The following is a 17,520-nucleotide window of genomic DNA, read 5'->3' on the forward strand; positions in this document are numbered from 1 at the left end:
TTTCCATTATCAAAATATGTGATAGGAAAAAGAAGAGATTCAATCACTATAGGAAATAAAGGAGAATCTCTAGCTACATTAGAATATATAATCAAATTAATCCTTTAGCTACATCATCAGGACTATAAAATGTTACAATATTATGTTTCTAAAGATAATTTCAAGAGTATAAATTGACTCATCATGTGGTTAGTGCATCTGGAAGTGAATTATGTGATCCAAGTATTTTGCCACCTACATCAGGAAAAGATTCATGACCACTCAGGGCACTGACTTTTCCATCACTGCTGATATTAACTGGATACTGCATCAAGTGTCCTCTCATATGGGTTCCTTCTTCAGACACATATGTGCGCCAATTTTGTCTAGCAATGTTGTTGACATGTCTAACACATTCCAAGTTGTGAGGTTCTGCAAAAGTATCATCAAGACTACCAATGTGCTCAGCCCACAGTGACATTCGGTAACCATACACCTGCATCGGTATAACAAGTAGAAACAAGATTCAAGGGTGGACTAACTTTTAACATAAAATTGACCAACTAGTAAGTTTTTTTCTAACATGATCCACCATAGAATTGATCTATTAGTAACTCCAATTGTATAGCTGTATATGAAATGGATTCGCTGCATTCGGGAATTCATACATTCATGCGGCAAATGAATTTGAGCAGTGATCTTAATTGATCAACTCAGATTTTAAGACATGTATACCGTTGATCTTAATGAAATTTTTGAGCCAATGGTTAAAATTCGCTGAATGCGTGAAAGCAAGATATCCCTGACGACAGGAAACCCTGTTCCCTATTTTACGTGTTTGCATCACGTGCTAAAAAATAAGTTAAGGATAAACTGGGAATATAAATATACTTTCACATTTAGATTAATATGCTCATTTCCAAGTACTGCTATTCTAGCTTATTAATAAACTCAACTTAAGCTTCAAACCTGGCCATATGGATGAGATTTCTTTTCTGTCCATGTATATTTTGGTTGATAAGCACCCATAGCTATTTCTGTGTCCCTTGACCCATCCAATGATCTCTGGTTAATATTTGCTGATCCAATGATCACATATTCATCATCAACTACCATTCCTTTGGCATGAACATAAATCATAAAACGTCTGAATTTTTTAGCTGATACCTGATTAAAGAAAGAGGGAGAATTTATCATAAGATCATAATGTAGGTATAGTGGAAGTATAAGATCATGCTAACATTTGGTTAAGAAAATAGAAGGGTAGTTTAGCATACCAAAGCACGGTTTTCAGATTGTTGATTTGATGTTAATGGACTTTCAGGGGATTGAGGTTCTCTCTTTCCAAGACAATAAAAATTGAGATAATCTTGTGGATGGTACTGATTAGAGAGACCTGCGTTTTTAAGAGCATCTGCAACAATCCTGTACATCATAGACATTGTTTGTCCCTGTAATCATTCAAATTTCAAGTAAAAGGTTGTCAAATCTTGTTCCAGCTAGATATGAGCACCATGAGCGACAAAACTTACCCATTTAACGCAGCTGTATTAAAGTGACTTGAACTGAGACCTTTACTTAAGCTAGAACAATCCCCACCCAATTGGTTTTCTATTCTACTTTTATATTCACAAATTTAGAACATAATTTAACGTTCAATTATATTCCTTTTTAGTGCATGGTTGGATACACGGTCACTTTTCATGTTAGAAGTAGAATTGTTTCTTGAAGAACCTACTCTTGGTAGCTTTTATTGGTAGCAGAATTGATTCTGAAAGATCTGAATGTGAATCCAAACATGCTATTAATCTACTTACCAAACTATGGCTACAAAATATAACTAGAATAGATTAGAAAATTGGTCTAACCTGCCAGAACAATATTTCTTGAACAGAAGCACTAGTTGGAACCCCCTCTGGCCACATTGGTATAACTATATACACAGAAAAACGTTCATGTGCACTGATCTTGCTTGCAATTTTTAAGGCCAACTCCATGGGAATCAAGTGATTTGCACCTGTTGAACATAAGAAATAAAAACCAACCTTTGTAAGTTTGCAGTTAATAACCAATTTGATTTTTTTAACAATGCAAAATCAAAAGCTAGCAAATGTAATGTAAAGATGATGGTATTGGAAAATTTTCTTTAGCTACCTGCATTTTTATATGAAGGCCAATGATATGAGGAGCCCAGAAAATATTGATTCTCAATATATATGAAGTGCTGAGCTGATCTTATTGCTTTTACATAAGCAATGTGGATGCTTTGGTCAACTTTCAAATTTTTTCCACATAAAAGGTTCTGCAAAACAAGTTAATATTAGACTTTAAAGACTGATACTAATTTTTTTTCCAGCATAACTTGAACCGCATCATGATACAAAGTTAATGAACTCATGATCAGACAACTTCCCAAATGTATGTTTGAATATCTATTGGTACCGGTCCAAATCGAGACAAAAAATAAACATAACTCTTGATAAATTAAGATGTAAGTTTGTTCATGTTGTACTCAGCTGGTATCCAAACACACACTAAGTATTTAGAGTACAAGCGAGCACACGTACAACCTTGTTCTCACCTGATCCTTAGCTTTGTCAATATCCTTTGGAAATCCTTTCACAGATCCTGAATCTATGGACCGAAATACCTGTATTAAATGCTTGTTCATAATCTTTATTGGATTTCATCAAGAAGGGTGAGACATGTCCTCAGATGAATAAGGATCCTCTCCTTTAGTGCATCCCTCTCTTGCAAAATATTAATTCTTCATTTATCTTTAATGGCGAAGATGATTTCATGATTAAGCTAAAAGCATATAGTATTATTGCTACAGAGGGATGCAGAGAACATTTAGCTGCAGAGGATCCAAATTCGTCGTCAGATTCTATCAAACATGTTTCCTCCATACCTGCACATTCCAAGTCTCAGGATCATTTTCTTCAGTTACATGAACATTATTTTCACCATTGGGACCGCAAGATGGACTGAGAATCCATGAAATCCGATCTATCTTTAGCAAAGCATCGTCATGCCAATTTGTCACTTTTTTTAGCCTGAAGTCGCGCCATTTTTTCGCCTTCCTCCATCTTTGTTCAAAATTGGTTAATATATCATATGCAGCTGGACCTTCAACTTTGCAATGTAAGTCATGCCATGGCTGCCTTGGTCCACCCGAATTCATCTGTATCATATAAAACCCAATTTCAACAAATTACTTATGTTTTTTTAGTTCAAACCACATGTATATTCCGCAGAGGCAATTATGTCTTCCCTAACAAGTATTTAACGCAAATACATTTATAGAGACTAAACTCGAGACCTCAGTTGAAGCTAAACAACCAATTACTTATATTTTCTCTTTGTATTTGTGAATCTACTTTCTTTCTATACTTAATTAATGTGAATTCTTCAATATTTCCAATAATCACTTACCTGAAACGTAGGATTATGAAAGTCTTTATGAAAAACTGAATCTAGATCACTAAAAAGTCGATGTTCAGGTGTATCATATCTACCATCACACAGATCAAGACCACCAATGAAAGCAGTTATTTTCCGATTATTCCCAGAAGCTTGAGTGTCTACAAGCACACATTTCTGGTGATGCGTAAAGAGGGTTCCTACAACCTGGACCAAAAGTTTCAAAAGAATTAGTATTTGTTTTAACTTAAAAAGAAAAAGTACATTGCTATGTATTATATTAATGACAGTAAATTATTGTGAAGTCTTCTAGTTAAGAAGTAACAATACTGGTAGTGTATGCAATAGAATCTCTGTCCAACATAGTTATAAATTCAAGGGCAAGAACTCCATGCCTGTTGTTTGAAAATACTGAGCTTATTGCTTGCATAACGTGGAGATAGTACACAATGAACAGTGGAATTCTTAAAAAACTTCTTAGTTTCTTCATCATGAGTCTGCATGACACCTTCCTGCAATCAGGAAAATCAATTGTTATAATGTGCATCAATTATAAATCAAATGAAACAACAATACTCAATTAGTAACAACTATGTCTAAAATAACCCAAGTAGTAAATTTTCCATTTAGAAATATGTTTTAGTAATTTTCACAACCTAGCATCTCATCTCATGGATGGACCCAAAATCCTATGTCTCCATTTGTTGCCCCCTCCACTATCCTACCAATCAAATTGTGTCATGTCATTTAAAAACCACCCATGTGAGGTTATAGTCATACTGATACATTTTCTAATTAACATTTACAATTTAACTGGTAGAACAGGGAAGGGACAAGAACACCCTGCAATATTTCAAGATAAAACAATATAGAAAAAAAAAGGAAGAGAAATTCCCTCAAAGTTGTTGAGAGAATCATATATAAACTTATAAAAAGAAGTGTATAGTGGACCAAGAAAATCTGGTTCACAAGTTAAATTAAAAGACTTACTTTTAGCACAAAAGAAGCATATTGTAAATAACATTAGTAATAAATACACGATTCATGGGTGAACCAGTATTTAACATGGTCCACCATATAACTGCTAAGAAACATGTTTGTTTTTTTCATCAGGGTAATGAGAATTACTGTTTTCAAAAGAAACTTGTCATGTGAAGTTTTATCATCCCAAATCAGCATGACCACTCTGAGTCCTTCTTGTGATTTGTATTTCAACAGCTCTCCAATTGAAAGCTCCCCAGCAGAAGGCAGTGGTTTTGTTGGCTCTCTAACAAGCTTCACTGGGTGATAAACAGACCATCCTACAATATATATCAGGTGGTGAGCTTCCAACATTGCATGACACATATCTTCCCAACACTTATTTTGCTGATACACTTTTCCTCCTTCTAGTTGAATTTCAGGTAGCATGCCATCAGGTACATGTGCATCTTGATATAAAGTCACATTCCCTCCTTTCCTAAGAGGGAAATATGTTTTAGGAACTCCTACATTAGTTATGCCATCCTCATTTTCTGAATGGCTAATCACTCCAACTGGTTTATACTGAACAGAAATATGCAATTCAGGGTAAGGTCTTAAGCAATTTCCATGTTGACCAATGATGGGAAACCAATCATTAACTGTATTTCCTGACAAAATTTTGTCAACAGGGATTTCCACTACTCCAATGAGCTCAGCACCAAGAACATCATTGTCCTTCACAAGGAACTCCACTTTTTGAGCAGGGTGAGCAACAGGAACAACAAAATGCTCATCCCATAAAGGGTTCTCACAGTTAGAAATCACTCTGGTTTGAGCTATGGTTGCTCCTGCTATGCAGACAGAGACATAAGGATCACTGGTTATGATCTTGTCTTTTCCTGAAGGGGTCTTGAGTCCCTTTACAAATGGAGGTGTGCACATGTTTCCCATAGTGATGCATTTTCTAACTGCTTCAGTAGATAAATCTAAATTTGGAAGTGACTTGCCTTCTATTATCAAAATATCCAAATCACCATGTAAGAAAACTGGTTCCCTTTGGGGAGGAATGTCACCACGACCATCCATTTCAATCTGAGAACTCATAAAGATGCATGAGTTCTAAATTAAAGATATCATGTTTGGATCAACTTATTTTTACTTAATCAATGATGGGATCCAGAAGCTGCCCACATAAGCTTCTTCTGAGGATTGATTTTGTCTTTAGACTGTAGAAAGATTTCCAAAAATGCACGTAGGAACCAAAAATAAATCATAGATGCATCTTATCATGTGTAATGTGATGGTTTCGCAAAACTGAATGTGTTGACCACCTTAAGATCCTTATATATAGCTAACTCAAATCAACATCGGTTCTAAGGAAAACATGCATGATGGCAAATTCAACATGTCTCTTCAACTAATTCTCAGGTCTCAATTTTCTTAACAGAATGAAAAGAACAAGAATATTTTCTGGGGAAAAGAGAAGAAGCCAATGGCAAAAAATGAAAATGAAAATGAAAAAGAAAAAGGGAAGAACAGAAAATAAAAATGTTTAAATATGGATTCAGATAACAACTCTCCAATCAAGTGCATGGTCCAACACCACGTACACAAGAAGCAAGAGAAAGGTATTGTAGACCGAATATAGTGGAAAATCTTATGGAATTGAATGTTTGCAACCCATATCTCTCTCTTGATTTTTCAATTCTATAGCCAAAATTGGCAAATCCAAACTGAAAACCATACTTGAAAGAAAATAATAATAATAATAACAATAATAAAATGGTTAAATATATTTTTAGTCCTATAAAATAGGAGTTAATTGGATTTGATCCCTCTAAAAAAATGTCATAGCTTTTGGTCCCTAACATTGATGAAAGGGGCGAAATTAGTCATCGATTCATTTTGCAACGGTTTCCAGCGCCACTAAAAGCAAGAATAAATAATTTGTGGCATTAAAATTCGCCGCTAATAAAATAAACCCCCACAAAAGAACATATTTTTGATTTAATGAAATTATAGCTCTAGCACGGTTTTTCTCTCATTTACCTGTCAAATTTAACCGCATTTCGTTTATTACAATTTTTTTTGTCACAAAACGTTACTAAAAAGCAACTTTCCAATCAATTTAAACAATATATATTTGACTAATTTAATAGGTGCTTAACACACTATTCTAGACTTAGTGGATGCCATCTTTTTACTACAAGACGGCAATTTGATGCACTTGCCAAAGAGTTATCAATTGGTATTAGAGTATGTGTTTGGAAATTAAATCTAGACATTTAAGGGAGAAGTGATTATGAAAGAATCTAATAAGAGCAACTTTTATGAGGGTGGTTGCTTTTGAAAGTAGCTAAATAGAACGTTTAAGCAACAACGTCACTTGTTACCACATGTGAAAGAATTAAATCAGCATTAAAGTGGTTGGTTGCTTATGCATTTCTTGTGCAAAGAATATTCCATGTGAAGGATGAAAAAGCTACTCTCATAGGCATCCAAACACAGTGTTAACTCATTCTTCATGGAAAGTAAACAAGTAACACAACCATATCCTAAGAAAGACTAGTGAGTTAATTCATCACTAGCCAAATTACTAACAAAATTGAAGCAAGACATAGAACATCAAGAACAAAAGCTAGTGATCCCAGAAAAGAGTTACAAACCAATAAAAATGACACTAGTGCAACCAAACATTAGCACGCACAAGTAAACTCTTCTTATGAATTGAGACGAAAATCTGTTTGCGTTATACTGAATGGTATCCAGACGTACATTTAAATCAGGAATAACTCATTCTTCATAGAAAGTAAACAACCATATCCGGAGAAAACAAAATTAAAAACAAGAAACAGAACATCAAGATATAATTCTACTAGTTAATCCCTGAATATAAATTCAAAGCATCACTTGTCATTTTTTTAAGCAGTGAGCTCTTCCTCCTTGTGGGTCTCAATAACAACATCTGACTGAGGGTAAGCAACACAAGTGAGAACAAACCCAGCATCTATCTGATCATCATCAAGGAAGCTACCATCTGACTGGTCCACATTCCCTCCTACAACTTTCCCAGCACAGGAAGAGCAAGAGCCAGCCCTGCATGAGTAGGGAATGTCAATGCCTTGCTCCTCTGCATGGTCAAGAATGTAAACATCATCCGGGCACTCGAACTCGAAAGGTCCCTCTGGGGTGATGAGCTTCACCTTGTAAGCAGCCATGGTGACACGGCCGCCACAGCCAGATTTCAGGCCAAACAGAGCCTGACCCACGTTTGGGAATGCCTTCAATGGCTGCCTCCTCAGGAAGGAGGTGTTCACCATGGTTCCTGAGAGAGCTGGTGTGGTGGCCATTACTTTGGTAGTTGGAACAAGTTTGGTGGATAGAAACTGAGGCAGAGGATAGGACTTGTTTGTGAGGGACTGATGGTGATAATTGATTACAGGGGAGCTTGTAGAAATAGTGTGTTTGAAGTGTCATGGAACCCTATCTGCCATGTGGCAGCATTTTACACTTTAATTTTGTTATCTACTTTTATCACCATTGGTTGTTGGAGGTGATTGTGGTTGGCACAATCCTCTTTCAACAAGGTTCCAAGAATTTTGGCCCCATGGAAAGTTGAATGATTTATGGACAAAAATATACTGATAGCCATTGGATGTAAGAGATATATCTACCAAAAGGGTTTTCAAAACTCCACTTCAACTTGCTATTCATAATTGTCACACCAAGTTTAAAGCAAAATATATTGGATCTTTTTTACAACAAGATATTCTCAAAGTCAGCAGCCATGAGACTATCTAATATCACATTAAGTGAGTATATCTCTCCCAACAAATCTTTCTACATACATACCACCTAATGATTACTAAATGCTTAAAGACTCAAGTATCTACTTGGTATATATTGGTAAAGATGAGGAGAGAAATGAAACAGAACTTCAAGATTCACACAGGAAGACATTTGTCATAGTTTCAAATAAGGTTCTCTTATACAAGCACGGTCTCATAAGTGCTAGTTCATAAACTTATTTTAAATCTCATTAAAATAAGCTCAAAATAGATATGTAAGCTGAGAAGTTTATAAAAATAAGCTTAAAAGAGCTGATAGATAGATCGTAAACTTTGTTATAAGATTGTCAAAACACATTGATTGCTTATGCACTTCCGAATGCTGCATAATTATGTTAATACAGCTACCTGATTAGTGATTACTGACCCAGCACATCTCTACCAATCATACCATTATTTACCTGCTGCTTCCTTTTAATTTTTTCTTATCTAACTAAATTTTTCACACATCAGCAATTGAATAAAACATATATTGAAGCTTCACCTAACATGCAGTCACACATTAAGTCCACTGAAATCCAGAGTGAAATACAAAACTGACAAAGATAGTTCACTGACAAGGAGTACAGCAGCATAAATTGTTTGCCTAATAACAACTACAATGTAGCTTAAGAAGTAGCATATTATAAGATCAACAATGGTCCGGTCTCACTTTCCAGCCATAACTCAGTCTCAGACATGATGACATGAAAAATATTTACAAAGTCGAAAGAAAACCAAACAGTAAATACAATGCAACCAACAATTAAAATTTAAACAAGGGGTGTGAGTGAAGTACATAAAATAAGAATGATATTCAGGATCTTCATACAAAATTCAGACGCACAAAACTTCATCCCCTCTATACATATATTGAATACTTGAAACCATGTTGGGGAATTAGACAAGAGTCCTTCAATGGGCCCCCTATTAAGGGGATGAAACAGTAGCCACAAGACTAGCAAGAGTTGGATATTGTGCTAACTATAAAATTATAAAGACGGTCAATTACAGCCGGGGAAAAAATCTCAGGGCTTCCCCAATATAAAAAAAGAATACATCCTCATCCTCAACCCTGTGATTCTCTACCTGTGAACATTGTTAGGTTCCCCACACATGACCGGAGGCTTCCTCCAAGAAATTTCTTGTCTTTAGCATCAAACCTATGGAGGTGCTCAGGTCTGACTCAGAAAGCCTTAATCGCACTTGATATTTCTGTAGATCCTCCTCACAAACAAATTTGAACCAAGAAATCCCACAGCACCTGCACGTTAGAAGAAAAACTTTAACCCAGTTCAAGTAATAAGCATAAAAGCATTTATGCAGGTAATAGGGAAATGGGGTTCATTCAGCATAAAACTTAAGAACACGTACCGCATAAAATTCCTAGTCCAAGAGAAAACATCAAAGTGTATCCAAAATAGAAGCTGGTTTGGAAGAAGCCTGACATCTTTGTCTTGACATAGTAGTAGTATATCGAGTACAAATACACATAAACAGCTGTCGAGGCAGCTGAAAAGAAAGAAGTCCATTGCCAGTGGTAGTTCTCAGCATTTAACAAAAAGTAAGTCCCCACAATTGTCACACAAACAGTAACAATGACCAGGATCAGAAAAACCAGTAGCATAAATCCATACACATAGTACACCTGCTTGTCACAAAGGAGGAAAAAATATATAAGCTAACAGTGCTTGTATTCACTCAGCTTCCACTGAAATACAAACATATTTAATTAAAATGACCATTATCAGGACAATTTTCCTTGATATAGCTCTTTCTGATAAGGAACAAGTAACCTTCATAACCAAACCAATAAGTAGAATAGAAAGTTTATTACTGAAACAAGTCATAGCGCAGTAATTCACCTTGTAATTCCAGAAGGAAGTAAATACGAAATACATTTCAATGAATATGCTGCCAAAAGGTAACAGTCCTCCCATAAGAGAAACCACTGAGGGTGTGAGGTACCACTTCTTCTCAGGAATGGGACGAGGAATAGTCTTTACACGACAAGGATTATTTGGAGCACCGCTAAAGTTTCTTCCAACAACTGTGCCTAAAAGTGCTAGAGGGAAAGAGATGAAAGCCCAAATGACAAAAACAACCACCATTGTGCCAAATGGGATTGCTGCTAGAGAGCCATAGAATATAGCAATTGTGTTCAAGACAAAGCCGATTCCAAAGCACATGAATGGGAACATAGAAGCTGTAAGGATCATGGATTTAATCCAGCTTTTACCTAACAAACAGATAACAAGCGTTATATAAAGATTGAGAGAGAGGGGGGGCCTAGACAAAGCCACCCAGACAAACTTAAACGAGATTCTTACCCCCATTTCGCGAGTACATTCCCCCACTCACATAACCAGAAATGAATGATGTGAGAGCATAACAAACAATAAAGGTTGTGACAATTGCTCCACGCCTGAGACAAGCAATGAAGGAAATTTAGTTGAAAATGAATGAAAGAGCAAAGGACAAACAACATAAAGTCCATACAAAAAAACTAGAAGTTTTGTAAATATTTGATACGCAAGCAGCAATAGTCATGCGCTTATTACATGAAGTAAAATTTATGCACAACTACAATGTCATTGAATACATCATTCAGATGAATGTTACAGTCAGTTGAAGGTTATGTGCATACCCGACATACAACATCCCAACAATAGCCAACAAGATAACAAGAAGAATCAGCAATGCTAGCTGTGCACCTGTGCCAACAACAGCTGAAAGAATAACTAAATAGCGAGGAGGCCGAAAAACATCACCATGCACAAGTTTCCAGCCCGACTCTTCACTAACATCTCTCTCCTGTAAGCATGTAAATAATGACCAAATTTTGAAAATTAGAACGATTTTTCTAGGGAGAAAATCCATATCCCATAAATAAGAACAGATATGAGTCATGAAACCATCACCAGAGTTTCCAAATCATCATCTTCCCGAGCATATTTTGCATAGTCATTTCTCAGAGTTCGCATTAATATCATTGACACCAATCCAGTAAGGAAGATGACCATCATGAAAGAGTTAAAAATGGAGAACCAATGGATCTAGAAGGGAAAAAAGAGCAAAATTTTCAGTGACAGGCGAAGGTAGGATCAACATGGATGAACACATAGCCAGAACTAACTAATTGTAAACACCATTTCAATCTTAAAAACAAAGCTGTACCTGATGCTCAAAGAAAGGGTAGTCCAGGTAGACATCAAAGCGACGTCCAAAAGTTACATTAGTAGAAATCCACTTGACAGAATATGTCATGTCCAAACGTTTCCCTGCCTCCAAAGGCCTTGGGACATCTTGAGTGAGATTAACATGAATAATCTGCAAGGAAATAGACCTAAATATGAAACTTCAAGGATTCAAAACCCCTCAAAAGATAGAGTACGAAATTTAAATAACTTCTGACCTGATCGTTGTTGTATTTAACAATAATATTCTTGTGTGTGTAAAGGACATGCTTGCCATTATCACTATTTTTATCAGGATGCAGTTCACCAACATATCCTTGAACAGGGGGAAAAAAGCATAGTCAGTAATGATGAATAAATGAAATACAAAATCATATCAAATAAAGATAAAGAGGAAGAGACAGTTCTAGCCATACCCCACAAAGGTAGATCATCTGAACTTGTATTTAGCGCATCGCAGAGCAGATAAAAAACAATATGAAAAAACAAGAGCAAGTAAGTTATTCACCCAAAGAAGAGGGAAAAGCAGGAATTACTAAATAAGAACAAATAATGAGGAGCTAGCAACAAATTCTCATTGGCAACATTAAGGCAAAAACATAATAAAATGCATAAGAAAATTACTTCACACAGAGTTATTAATTTCATACTTCTTTCGGTTCTAGTGCTTATAATATGGAAAACTAACACTCACTAAGGTATTCAAGATCAAGAATGTTTAAGAAATGACTTTACATCAAGAATTCTTAACTTGATATTTCTTCCAGTTCTGATGACTACAAATATCACAAAATACCCAGCCTAGTAGATCAAAATGCAGCAAAGCTTTGCTTCCATGCTGAAGAATATATAGTCAGTGTTTCAAGCATTCTATGTCAATAATCATACATGATGAAAATAGCAGCTCAACTACTAATGAATCTGTTCCCAATCAACCAGATAATCGGAATACATAATATAATTTTCTACTTCTAATCTTCTATTAAACTGTGTCGGTCTTGGCTGTGAAAAGAACATAGATAAAGAATGCACGTGATTTAAGTTAACACCCAGCCACCTGAGAAAGCCAAGCAAGATGTGTCATAAACTTTCAACTTATTTTATGTTTATATTTGTGCACCATGTGATCTCAGAGCATTGTGGAGATTAGTCTCATCTCATGGTTGCCGGCTGTGGGAATACCTTGGTGCAACCAAAAACAAAATATTCCACCATCACAGCCTCAAGAAACAGATCAAGTTGATCTCTCAAATTTTAAAGGAACCTTAGAAATCCTATTCATCTAAGTTGTACAAAAACCAATAAATACATGCATTCAATGAGTCAATAACTTGATCTAGTAGAATTAAAATAGGCCTTCCAACATTTCCAAAGACATTATGTACAAGTGTGATCCAAACTTCCAAGAAATTTCAATTCTCTGTTCTTTGACAAAGATTGGTATCCTTATGAACAATCACCATTGAGCTATCGGTGTGGTTGAAATGAAATAGCGAAACCCAGAACTAGATTCAAGTGTTTGTCTTACTCCAGAAGCCCAAACCTCACGTCTCACTATGAGGGATTATAGTAGGAAGGGGAAAATTGGTAATAGAAGATTAGAATCACAAGTAGTTTTCATTACAATAACTGTCAATTAGTAGTGGGGGTTAGAGAAATGAATACGGATAACTTGAAGGATCTGTTTCTGATTTCTTTCTGTATTAACATCTTAATCTTAGTTCTCGTATTAATCTGATACTCAGCTGGGACTGACTTTATCTTAAAAACTGTTTATTTTCAATTGATTCTGATCCAATTCTATAACATCAAGGAATGGACTTAGTTTACAAATGAGCACTTCACTGTTCTGGTGAGTTTGAAACTGATTCTCAAGCCACTTCATTGCTTGCTCAGTCTCCTCGGGGATTGATTGGAAGTTTTCATTACCTAAAATTACTACTCGCCTCTTCTAATGAGATCTCCCTGATATGATTCCAAGGCTGTGAAGTAATACAGTGAATTGGACAGCAAATACAACAAGCAAGGGGATAGGTCCTGTGGAATGGAAATATTATTCACCTCAACCCCTTTGTTCAGTCAAATAGGGGTTCTCCCCCAAGTGTAGTGATATGTGTTTCTTAGTTTGTGAGTGTTTTATGGTAACCTCTGCTATACATTTCTGCGTTGTAGCTATGTTATCCTCTGTGTTAACGTGATGACCAAAGAAAATTTTCTTTGAGCTTTCAACATTTGTTGAGATTACAATCATTCTACAAGTTCTCAAAGTAATAAGTGCAAGAAACCATGCAAAACATACCCATGAAGAATTCAAACCAGTAGTTATTCTCAATTGCATCCTTGAATTGTTTAACATTTGCATCACTGAGATCTATCTGGCAAAAGACAGTCTTATCCACATTTCCTGAAAAAAGGAGCATCCATTAAAGCTAGTTTATTTTATTGAGTTCTTTAATGAAATAAATAGTACAACAAAAGCCTCCATACTTAGAAACTTTATCTCAATTTGGCTATCAATGAGTTCGTTGCCACCCAGGACCTCACCAAGACCACCCCATTTGTGTGCAGCACTCGAACTACTAGATGGATGGCAAAATGGGAGGCTGTAATAGTTGTATGTTTCTTGTGGATTGTTATATGGACCAACTTTGTTAACCCAAAGGGTAACTGGGTCTTCTCGTTGATACTGCAATGAAAAGAAAATACATCCATTTAAAAGAGAAGCCAATCGCCACTTGAAAATACAAATGAAAAATAGATATTTAATCTGTTTCAATAGCAAAGCGGGAAAAAAGACTCAGAGATTACTGATAGGTTGGATTTAAAGTTACAGCAGATTAAGGATATGGAGAGTAGAGAAACCACAGCCATAGATGAAGCAAAGTTATATGTACGATTTGTAGAATCACAAAACTGACCATTGGTCTAAGTAAAAAATAGCAACAAAAATTAAGTCATCGATGTGATTTGAGTTCAGTTCACTGTATGATAGTCAACTATATCATGTACCCATTTGGATGTAAACCAAAGAGCACTTATTGGAGCTTATATAGTGCATTTTCTAGTATATAAGCCCGTATCCAAACACGCTCGTAGATTTCCTAATCAAACATCCAACCCCCACAGATTGGCAGAGCATAACATGAATCTCAATATTTTAAGGCTTCGAGCAAACATTAATAACATGACGCAATGGGTGTCCACATGATATCAAACTAATTTGCATTAAAAAATCAAAATCCAAAGTCTCCATCATGGAAGGCAATTTTAGATATTGAGAACCAGATAATAGTGTTGTTGGACATAAAACATAAGATAATGCCCTGATCTAACAAGTAATCCAACATTAAAAATCCTGATGCCTAGTGAATCCTACATACTCGATAATACCAATATTTCTCATTTGAAGTTTTGAACCTTTTTAACTCTAGAAAGATTGCTACCAGACAGCAGAGAGATTAACCAAAAAAGTCAAGTTCATGTTTGGATTTCCATTTTGAAGCAAGCTTCTCCAATCAGATATCCAAACATGCACTAGATAAATAAGGTTATCTCCCTTCACATCAATCTTTACCACCAAAAGGATTGCGGACAGATAGATAGCAGAGACAAGTAAAAACTATTTTTCTTCCATTCTGACAATATCTAATTGTCATCTCTGTCCAATTTCAGGCAAAGCATCATTGCACATTTATCTTGGGTCCCTTTAAGACTTCAATGACAAGTGATACACATAAACTAGATATCAAACCCTAATGATAAAGCACGTTGTTAACGCCGCAGTTGGGTGTTTCAAAACAACTGAACCTTAACTCAACAATCAACTTGGAAACTAAAATAGCACAGAGAGCACCATATGCTTACATTTTTCAAACATTAAAAAAAATATAAATAAAATTATCCGGGATCATCCATTAATAACATTGAATTGAATCTCACTCACAAAGAAAATGCAAAACATTGAACAGCAAACACCTACATTGACAAATACTCAGGTGGGTAAGCACAAGCCAAAACCCAGTTGAGATCTAACACTATAAAACCCAACCATTCCGTTCTAAAACAAAATCAGAAGCTAACAGATTCAAATTCGGAGCTAGTAACAGCTAAAAAAACAAACTATAGGTAGATCGAAATCCCAATTCAGCAAACAGAAAGTAGATCGAAGCGTAGGATCGGGAAGAACGAAGTAAAAGGGGGTTCGCGAAATGGAGAAATTACCTTGTGATCTGAGTCGGAAGCGTAAGCAGAAGAGAAGAAGAAGAGGAAGAGGAAGAAGAAGGAGGAAAGGGATCGCGATTTGAAGGACATGGTGGTGATGTGATGGGTGAGATTGAAGACTCGAGTCGACGAGAGAGAAGAGAAACAACAACACAACACACAGAGTGCTCAACACAACAACACGGACTATAGTAGTAATTTACGTTGTCAAAGAATGAGAATGGAAACACATTTTTTTATATTTTAATTCTTATTTTGTACGATTCTTATTATCATATCATGATGATGATATTATAATTTTAATTGATAGTAACTCTTTTTTTACCTTAAAAAAAGAAAATTACCCGCGAGTAGAGCGCGGGAACGACACTCCTGAAACATCAAACAAAAGCAAATTTGAACAATTCGGAGGAGGGCAACGATCCAAGACATGAAGTCCCAACCCCAGTTCATGAGCTATGTCGGCTAAGGGATCTAAATTGGTTGGTCTCCCGACAGACATGAACACAACAAAACTCCTAAGTCTTCTTCCAAGCTCGAATCTGGTTGATAAGGGAGACATAGGGGTGCAAGGGATCACAACCAGAATTAACGAGCTGAACAACAACACAAGGGTTCATATAACGATCTCCTAAAAATTTTGATGAAGGTTAGTACATCAAAAGGCTAACCAACACACAAATATAGTCAACCCCAAACCAAAAAAGAGAAACCCACCTAGCCCAAAACCATATAAACAGACCCAGATTATGACGGAAAGGATCAAACAATCAGCTATTTTATATTTATACATTATATTTTAACATATATTTTATTTGTTTAGAAAATTATACTTTTAATATCTAAATATTAAAAATTTATCTATTTCGTTATAAATTTATAATAAACTAATTTTAAAATAATTATGATAAAATTAAATTTTAATCATTTTAAAATTATTTTTCCCGTAAAAAGACTAGTTAAAGGACAAATTTTATTTTAATAAAATATAAAGTCATTTTCGAATGATAGCTTAAGTGACAAGAACTCATGAACATAAGATGATAGATGTATCCAACTTCATAATTTAGCTACCCAAATTTAAGTAACTGTGGTAATTTTAATGAATTGCTAGCATCAAATATTGTTTCCAATGAGTTGAATGGATGCTTCTCTTGTAAGTAATTGACTTTTTTTTATGTTACATGATATGAGATGAAAGAAATATTGAGATGGTAAACAAAAATATAATAAAATATTAAAATGTAATAAAACTTGTCATTTATGCATACACTAGTACTTTAACCCGTGCGATGCACGGAGTTACTCATTTTGGTTTTTTGTGTGTTTTTTTAAATACATTTTATGGATTAAGAGAACTAAATTTATTTTAGATATATGAAATCATAAATTTGTATGGTTTTTATACTTAATGTTTCTTTTTGTTTTTTTAGTTGTTGTTTTGTTTTGTATAGGCAAATGTTAGTGGCTAGTTGTTAGTAAGTTAGAAAATCCCTTCAAAGATTATTTCATATTTTCAATATTTTCACGTTGTGTATTTATTCACCATAAGGAATAGAGGTAGATGAGTGATAAGCCAAACTCAAACGTAGATTTATCTACTTTACTCATAATGGAAAATTTGGTGGTGACGTGTACTATAATATATGATTAAGAATTTATTAATATTGTGGACTTTTGTTGGTGAAAGTGAGATTATTTAAATAAATAAACGTATATAGGGAAAATTTATTGGAAATTTTATCGATATAGAAATATAAAAGTTACTACTTTCTTTCTTTTTTAATAATTCTTTTTTCCACTTTTGTTTTTTTTTTGAAATGTCCACTTTTGTTAGCAGTGTGCAAGCTGATTTTTAACTAAAAATGGTTAAGTTAAAAAAAGATTATTGCTTTAATTTGGAAGGAAGA

At 35.0% G+C, this 17,520-nt stretch overlaps 3 protein-coding genes across 3 annotated transcripts; all 3 read right to left on the minus strand.

Moving 5' to 3' along the window:
* Nucleotides 1–49: 49 nt before the first annotated feature.
* On the minus strand, nucleotides 50–6,953 carry LOC130711441 (phospholipase D delta-like). Its single transcript, XM_057561062.1, has 10 exons — nucleotides 4,531–6,953; nucleotides 3,798–3,914; nucleotides 3,415–3,609; nucleotides 2,891–3,163; nucleotides 2,561–2,629; nucleotides 2,134–2,281; nucleotides 1,848–1,996; nucleotides 1,257–1,430; nucleotides 949–1,146; nucleotides 50–475 (listed from the first exon to the last, which is right to left on the minus strand). The coding sequence occupies exons 1-10, from the start codon at nucleotides 5,467–5,469 to the stop codon at nucleotides 182–184; spliced, it is 2,556 nt and encodes an 851-aa protein (XP_057417045.1). The 5' UTR covers nucleotides 5,470–6,953; the 3' UTR covers nucleotides 50–181.
* Nucleotides 6,954–7,092: 139 nt separating this feature from the next.
* Nucleotides 7,093–7,810, minus strand: LOC130711442 (ferredoxin). Its single transcript, XM_057561063.1, has one exon. The coding sequence runs from the start codon at nucleotides 7,713–7,715 to the stop codon at nucleotides 7,287–7,289; it is 429 nt and encodes a 142-aa protein (XP_057417046.1). The 5' UTR covers nucleotides 7,716–7,810; the 3' UTR covers nucleotides 7,093–7,286.
* A 1,169-nt stretch (nucleotides 7,811–8,979) lies between these two features.
* Nucleotides 8,980–15,803, minus strand: LOC130710808 (transmembrane 9 superfamily member 1). Its single transcript, XM_057560175.1, has 12 exons — nucleotides 15,611–15,803; nucleotides 13,877–14,075; nucleotides 13,689–13,793; nucleotides 11,806–11,823; nucleotides 11,608–11,705; nucleotides 11,370–11,522; nucleotides 11,114–11,248; nucleotides 10,840–11,006; nucleotides 10,523–10,617; nucleotides 10,058–10,431; nucleotides 9,567–9,840; nucleotides 8,980–9,456 (listed from the first exon to the last, which is right to left on the minus strand). The coding sequence occupies exons 1-12, from the start codon at nucleotides 15,698–15,700 to the stop codon at nucleotides 9,389–9,391; spliced, it is 1,776 nt and encodes a 591-aa protein (XP_057416158.1). The 5' UTR covers nucleotides 15,701–15,803; the 3' UTR covers nucleotides 8,980–9,388.
* Nucleotides 15,804–17,520: the final 1,717 nt, after the last annotated feature.

Source organism: Lotus japonicus, chromosome 4, assembly GCF_012489685.1.
Source record: "Lotus japonicus ecotype B-129 chromosome 4, LjGifu_v1.2".
Classification (NCBI taxonomy): Eukaryota; Viridiplantae; Streptophyta; class Magnoliopsida; order Fabales; family Fabaceae; genus Lotus; species Lotus japonicus.

What these genes read in the sequence shown, in the direction of transcription:
- LOC130711441 (XM_057561062.1), bottom strand. Translation starts at nt 5,469, where the DNA reads ATGAGTTCTCAGATTGAAATGGATGGTCGTGGTGACATTCCTCCCCAA. An exon ending in CTGAGACTTGGAATGTGCAG is followed by an intron (nt 2,630 to 2,890) that starts GTATGGAGGAAA and finishes CATTTAATACAG; the next exon opens with GTATTTCGGTCCATAGATTC. An exon ending in AATCTCATCCATATGGCCAG is followed by an intron (nt 476 to 948) that starts GTTTGAAGCTTA and finishes ATACCGATGCAG; the next exon opens with GTGTATGGTTACCGAATGTC.
- LOC130710808 (XM_057560175.1), bottom strand. Translation starts at nt 15,700, where the DNA reads ATGTCCTTCAAATCGCGATCCCTTTCCTCCTTCTTCTTCCTCTTCCTC. An exon ending in ATGATGATTTGGAAACTCTG is followed by an intron (nt 11,007 to 11,113) that starts GTGATGGTTTCA and finishes ACATGCTTACAG; the next exon opens with GAGAGAGATGTTAGTGAAGA. An exon ending in GTTGGGATGTTGTATGTCGG is followed by an intron (nt 10,618 to 10,839) that starts GTATGCACATAA and finishes TGCTTGTCTCAG; the next exon opens with GCGTGGAGCAATTGTCACAA.
- LOC130711442 (XM_057561063.1), bottom strand. Translation starts at nt 7,715, where the DNA reads ATGGCCACCACACCAGCTCTCTCAGGAACCATGGTGAACACCTCCTTC.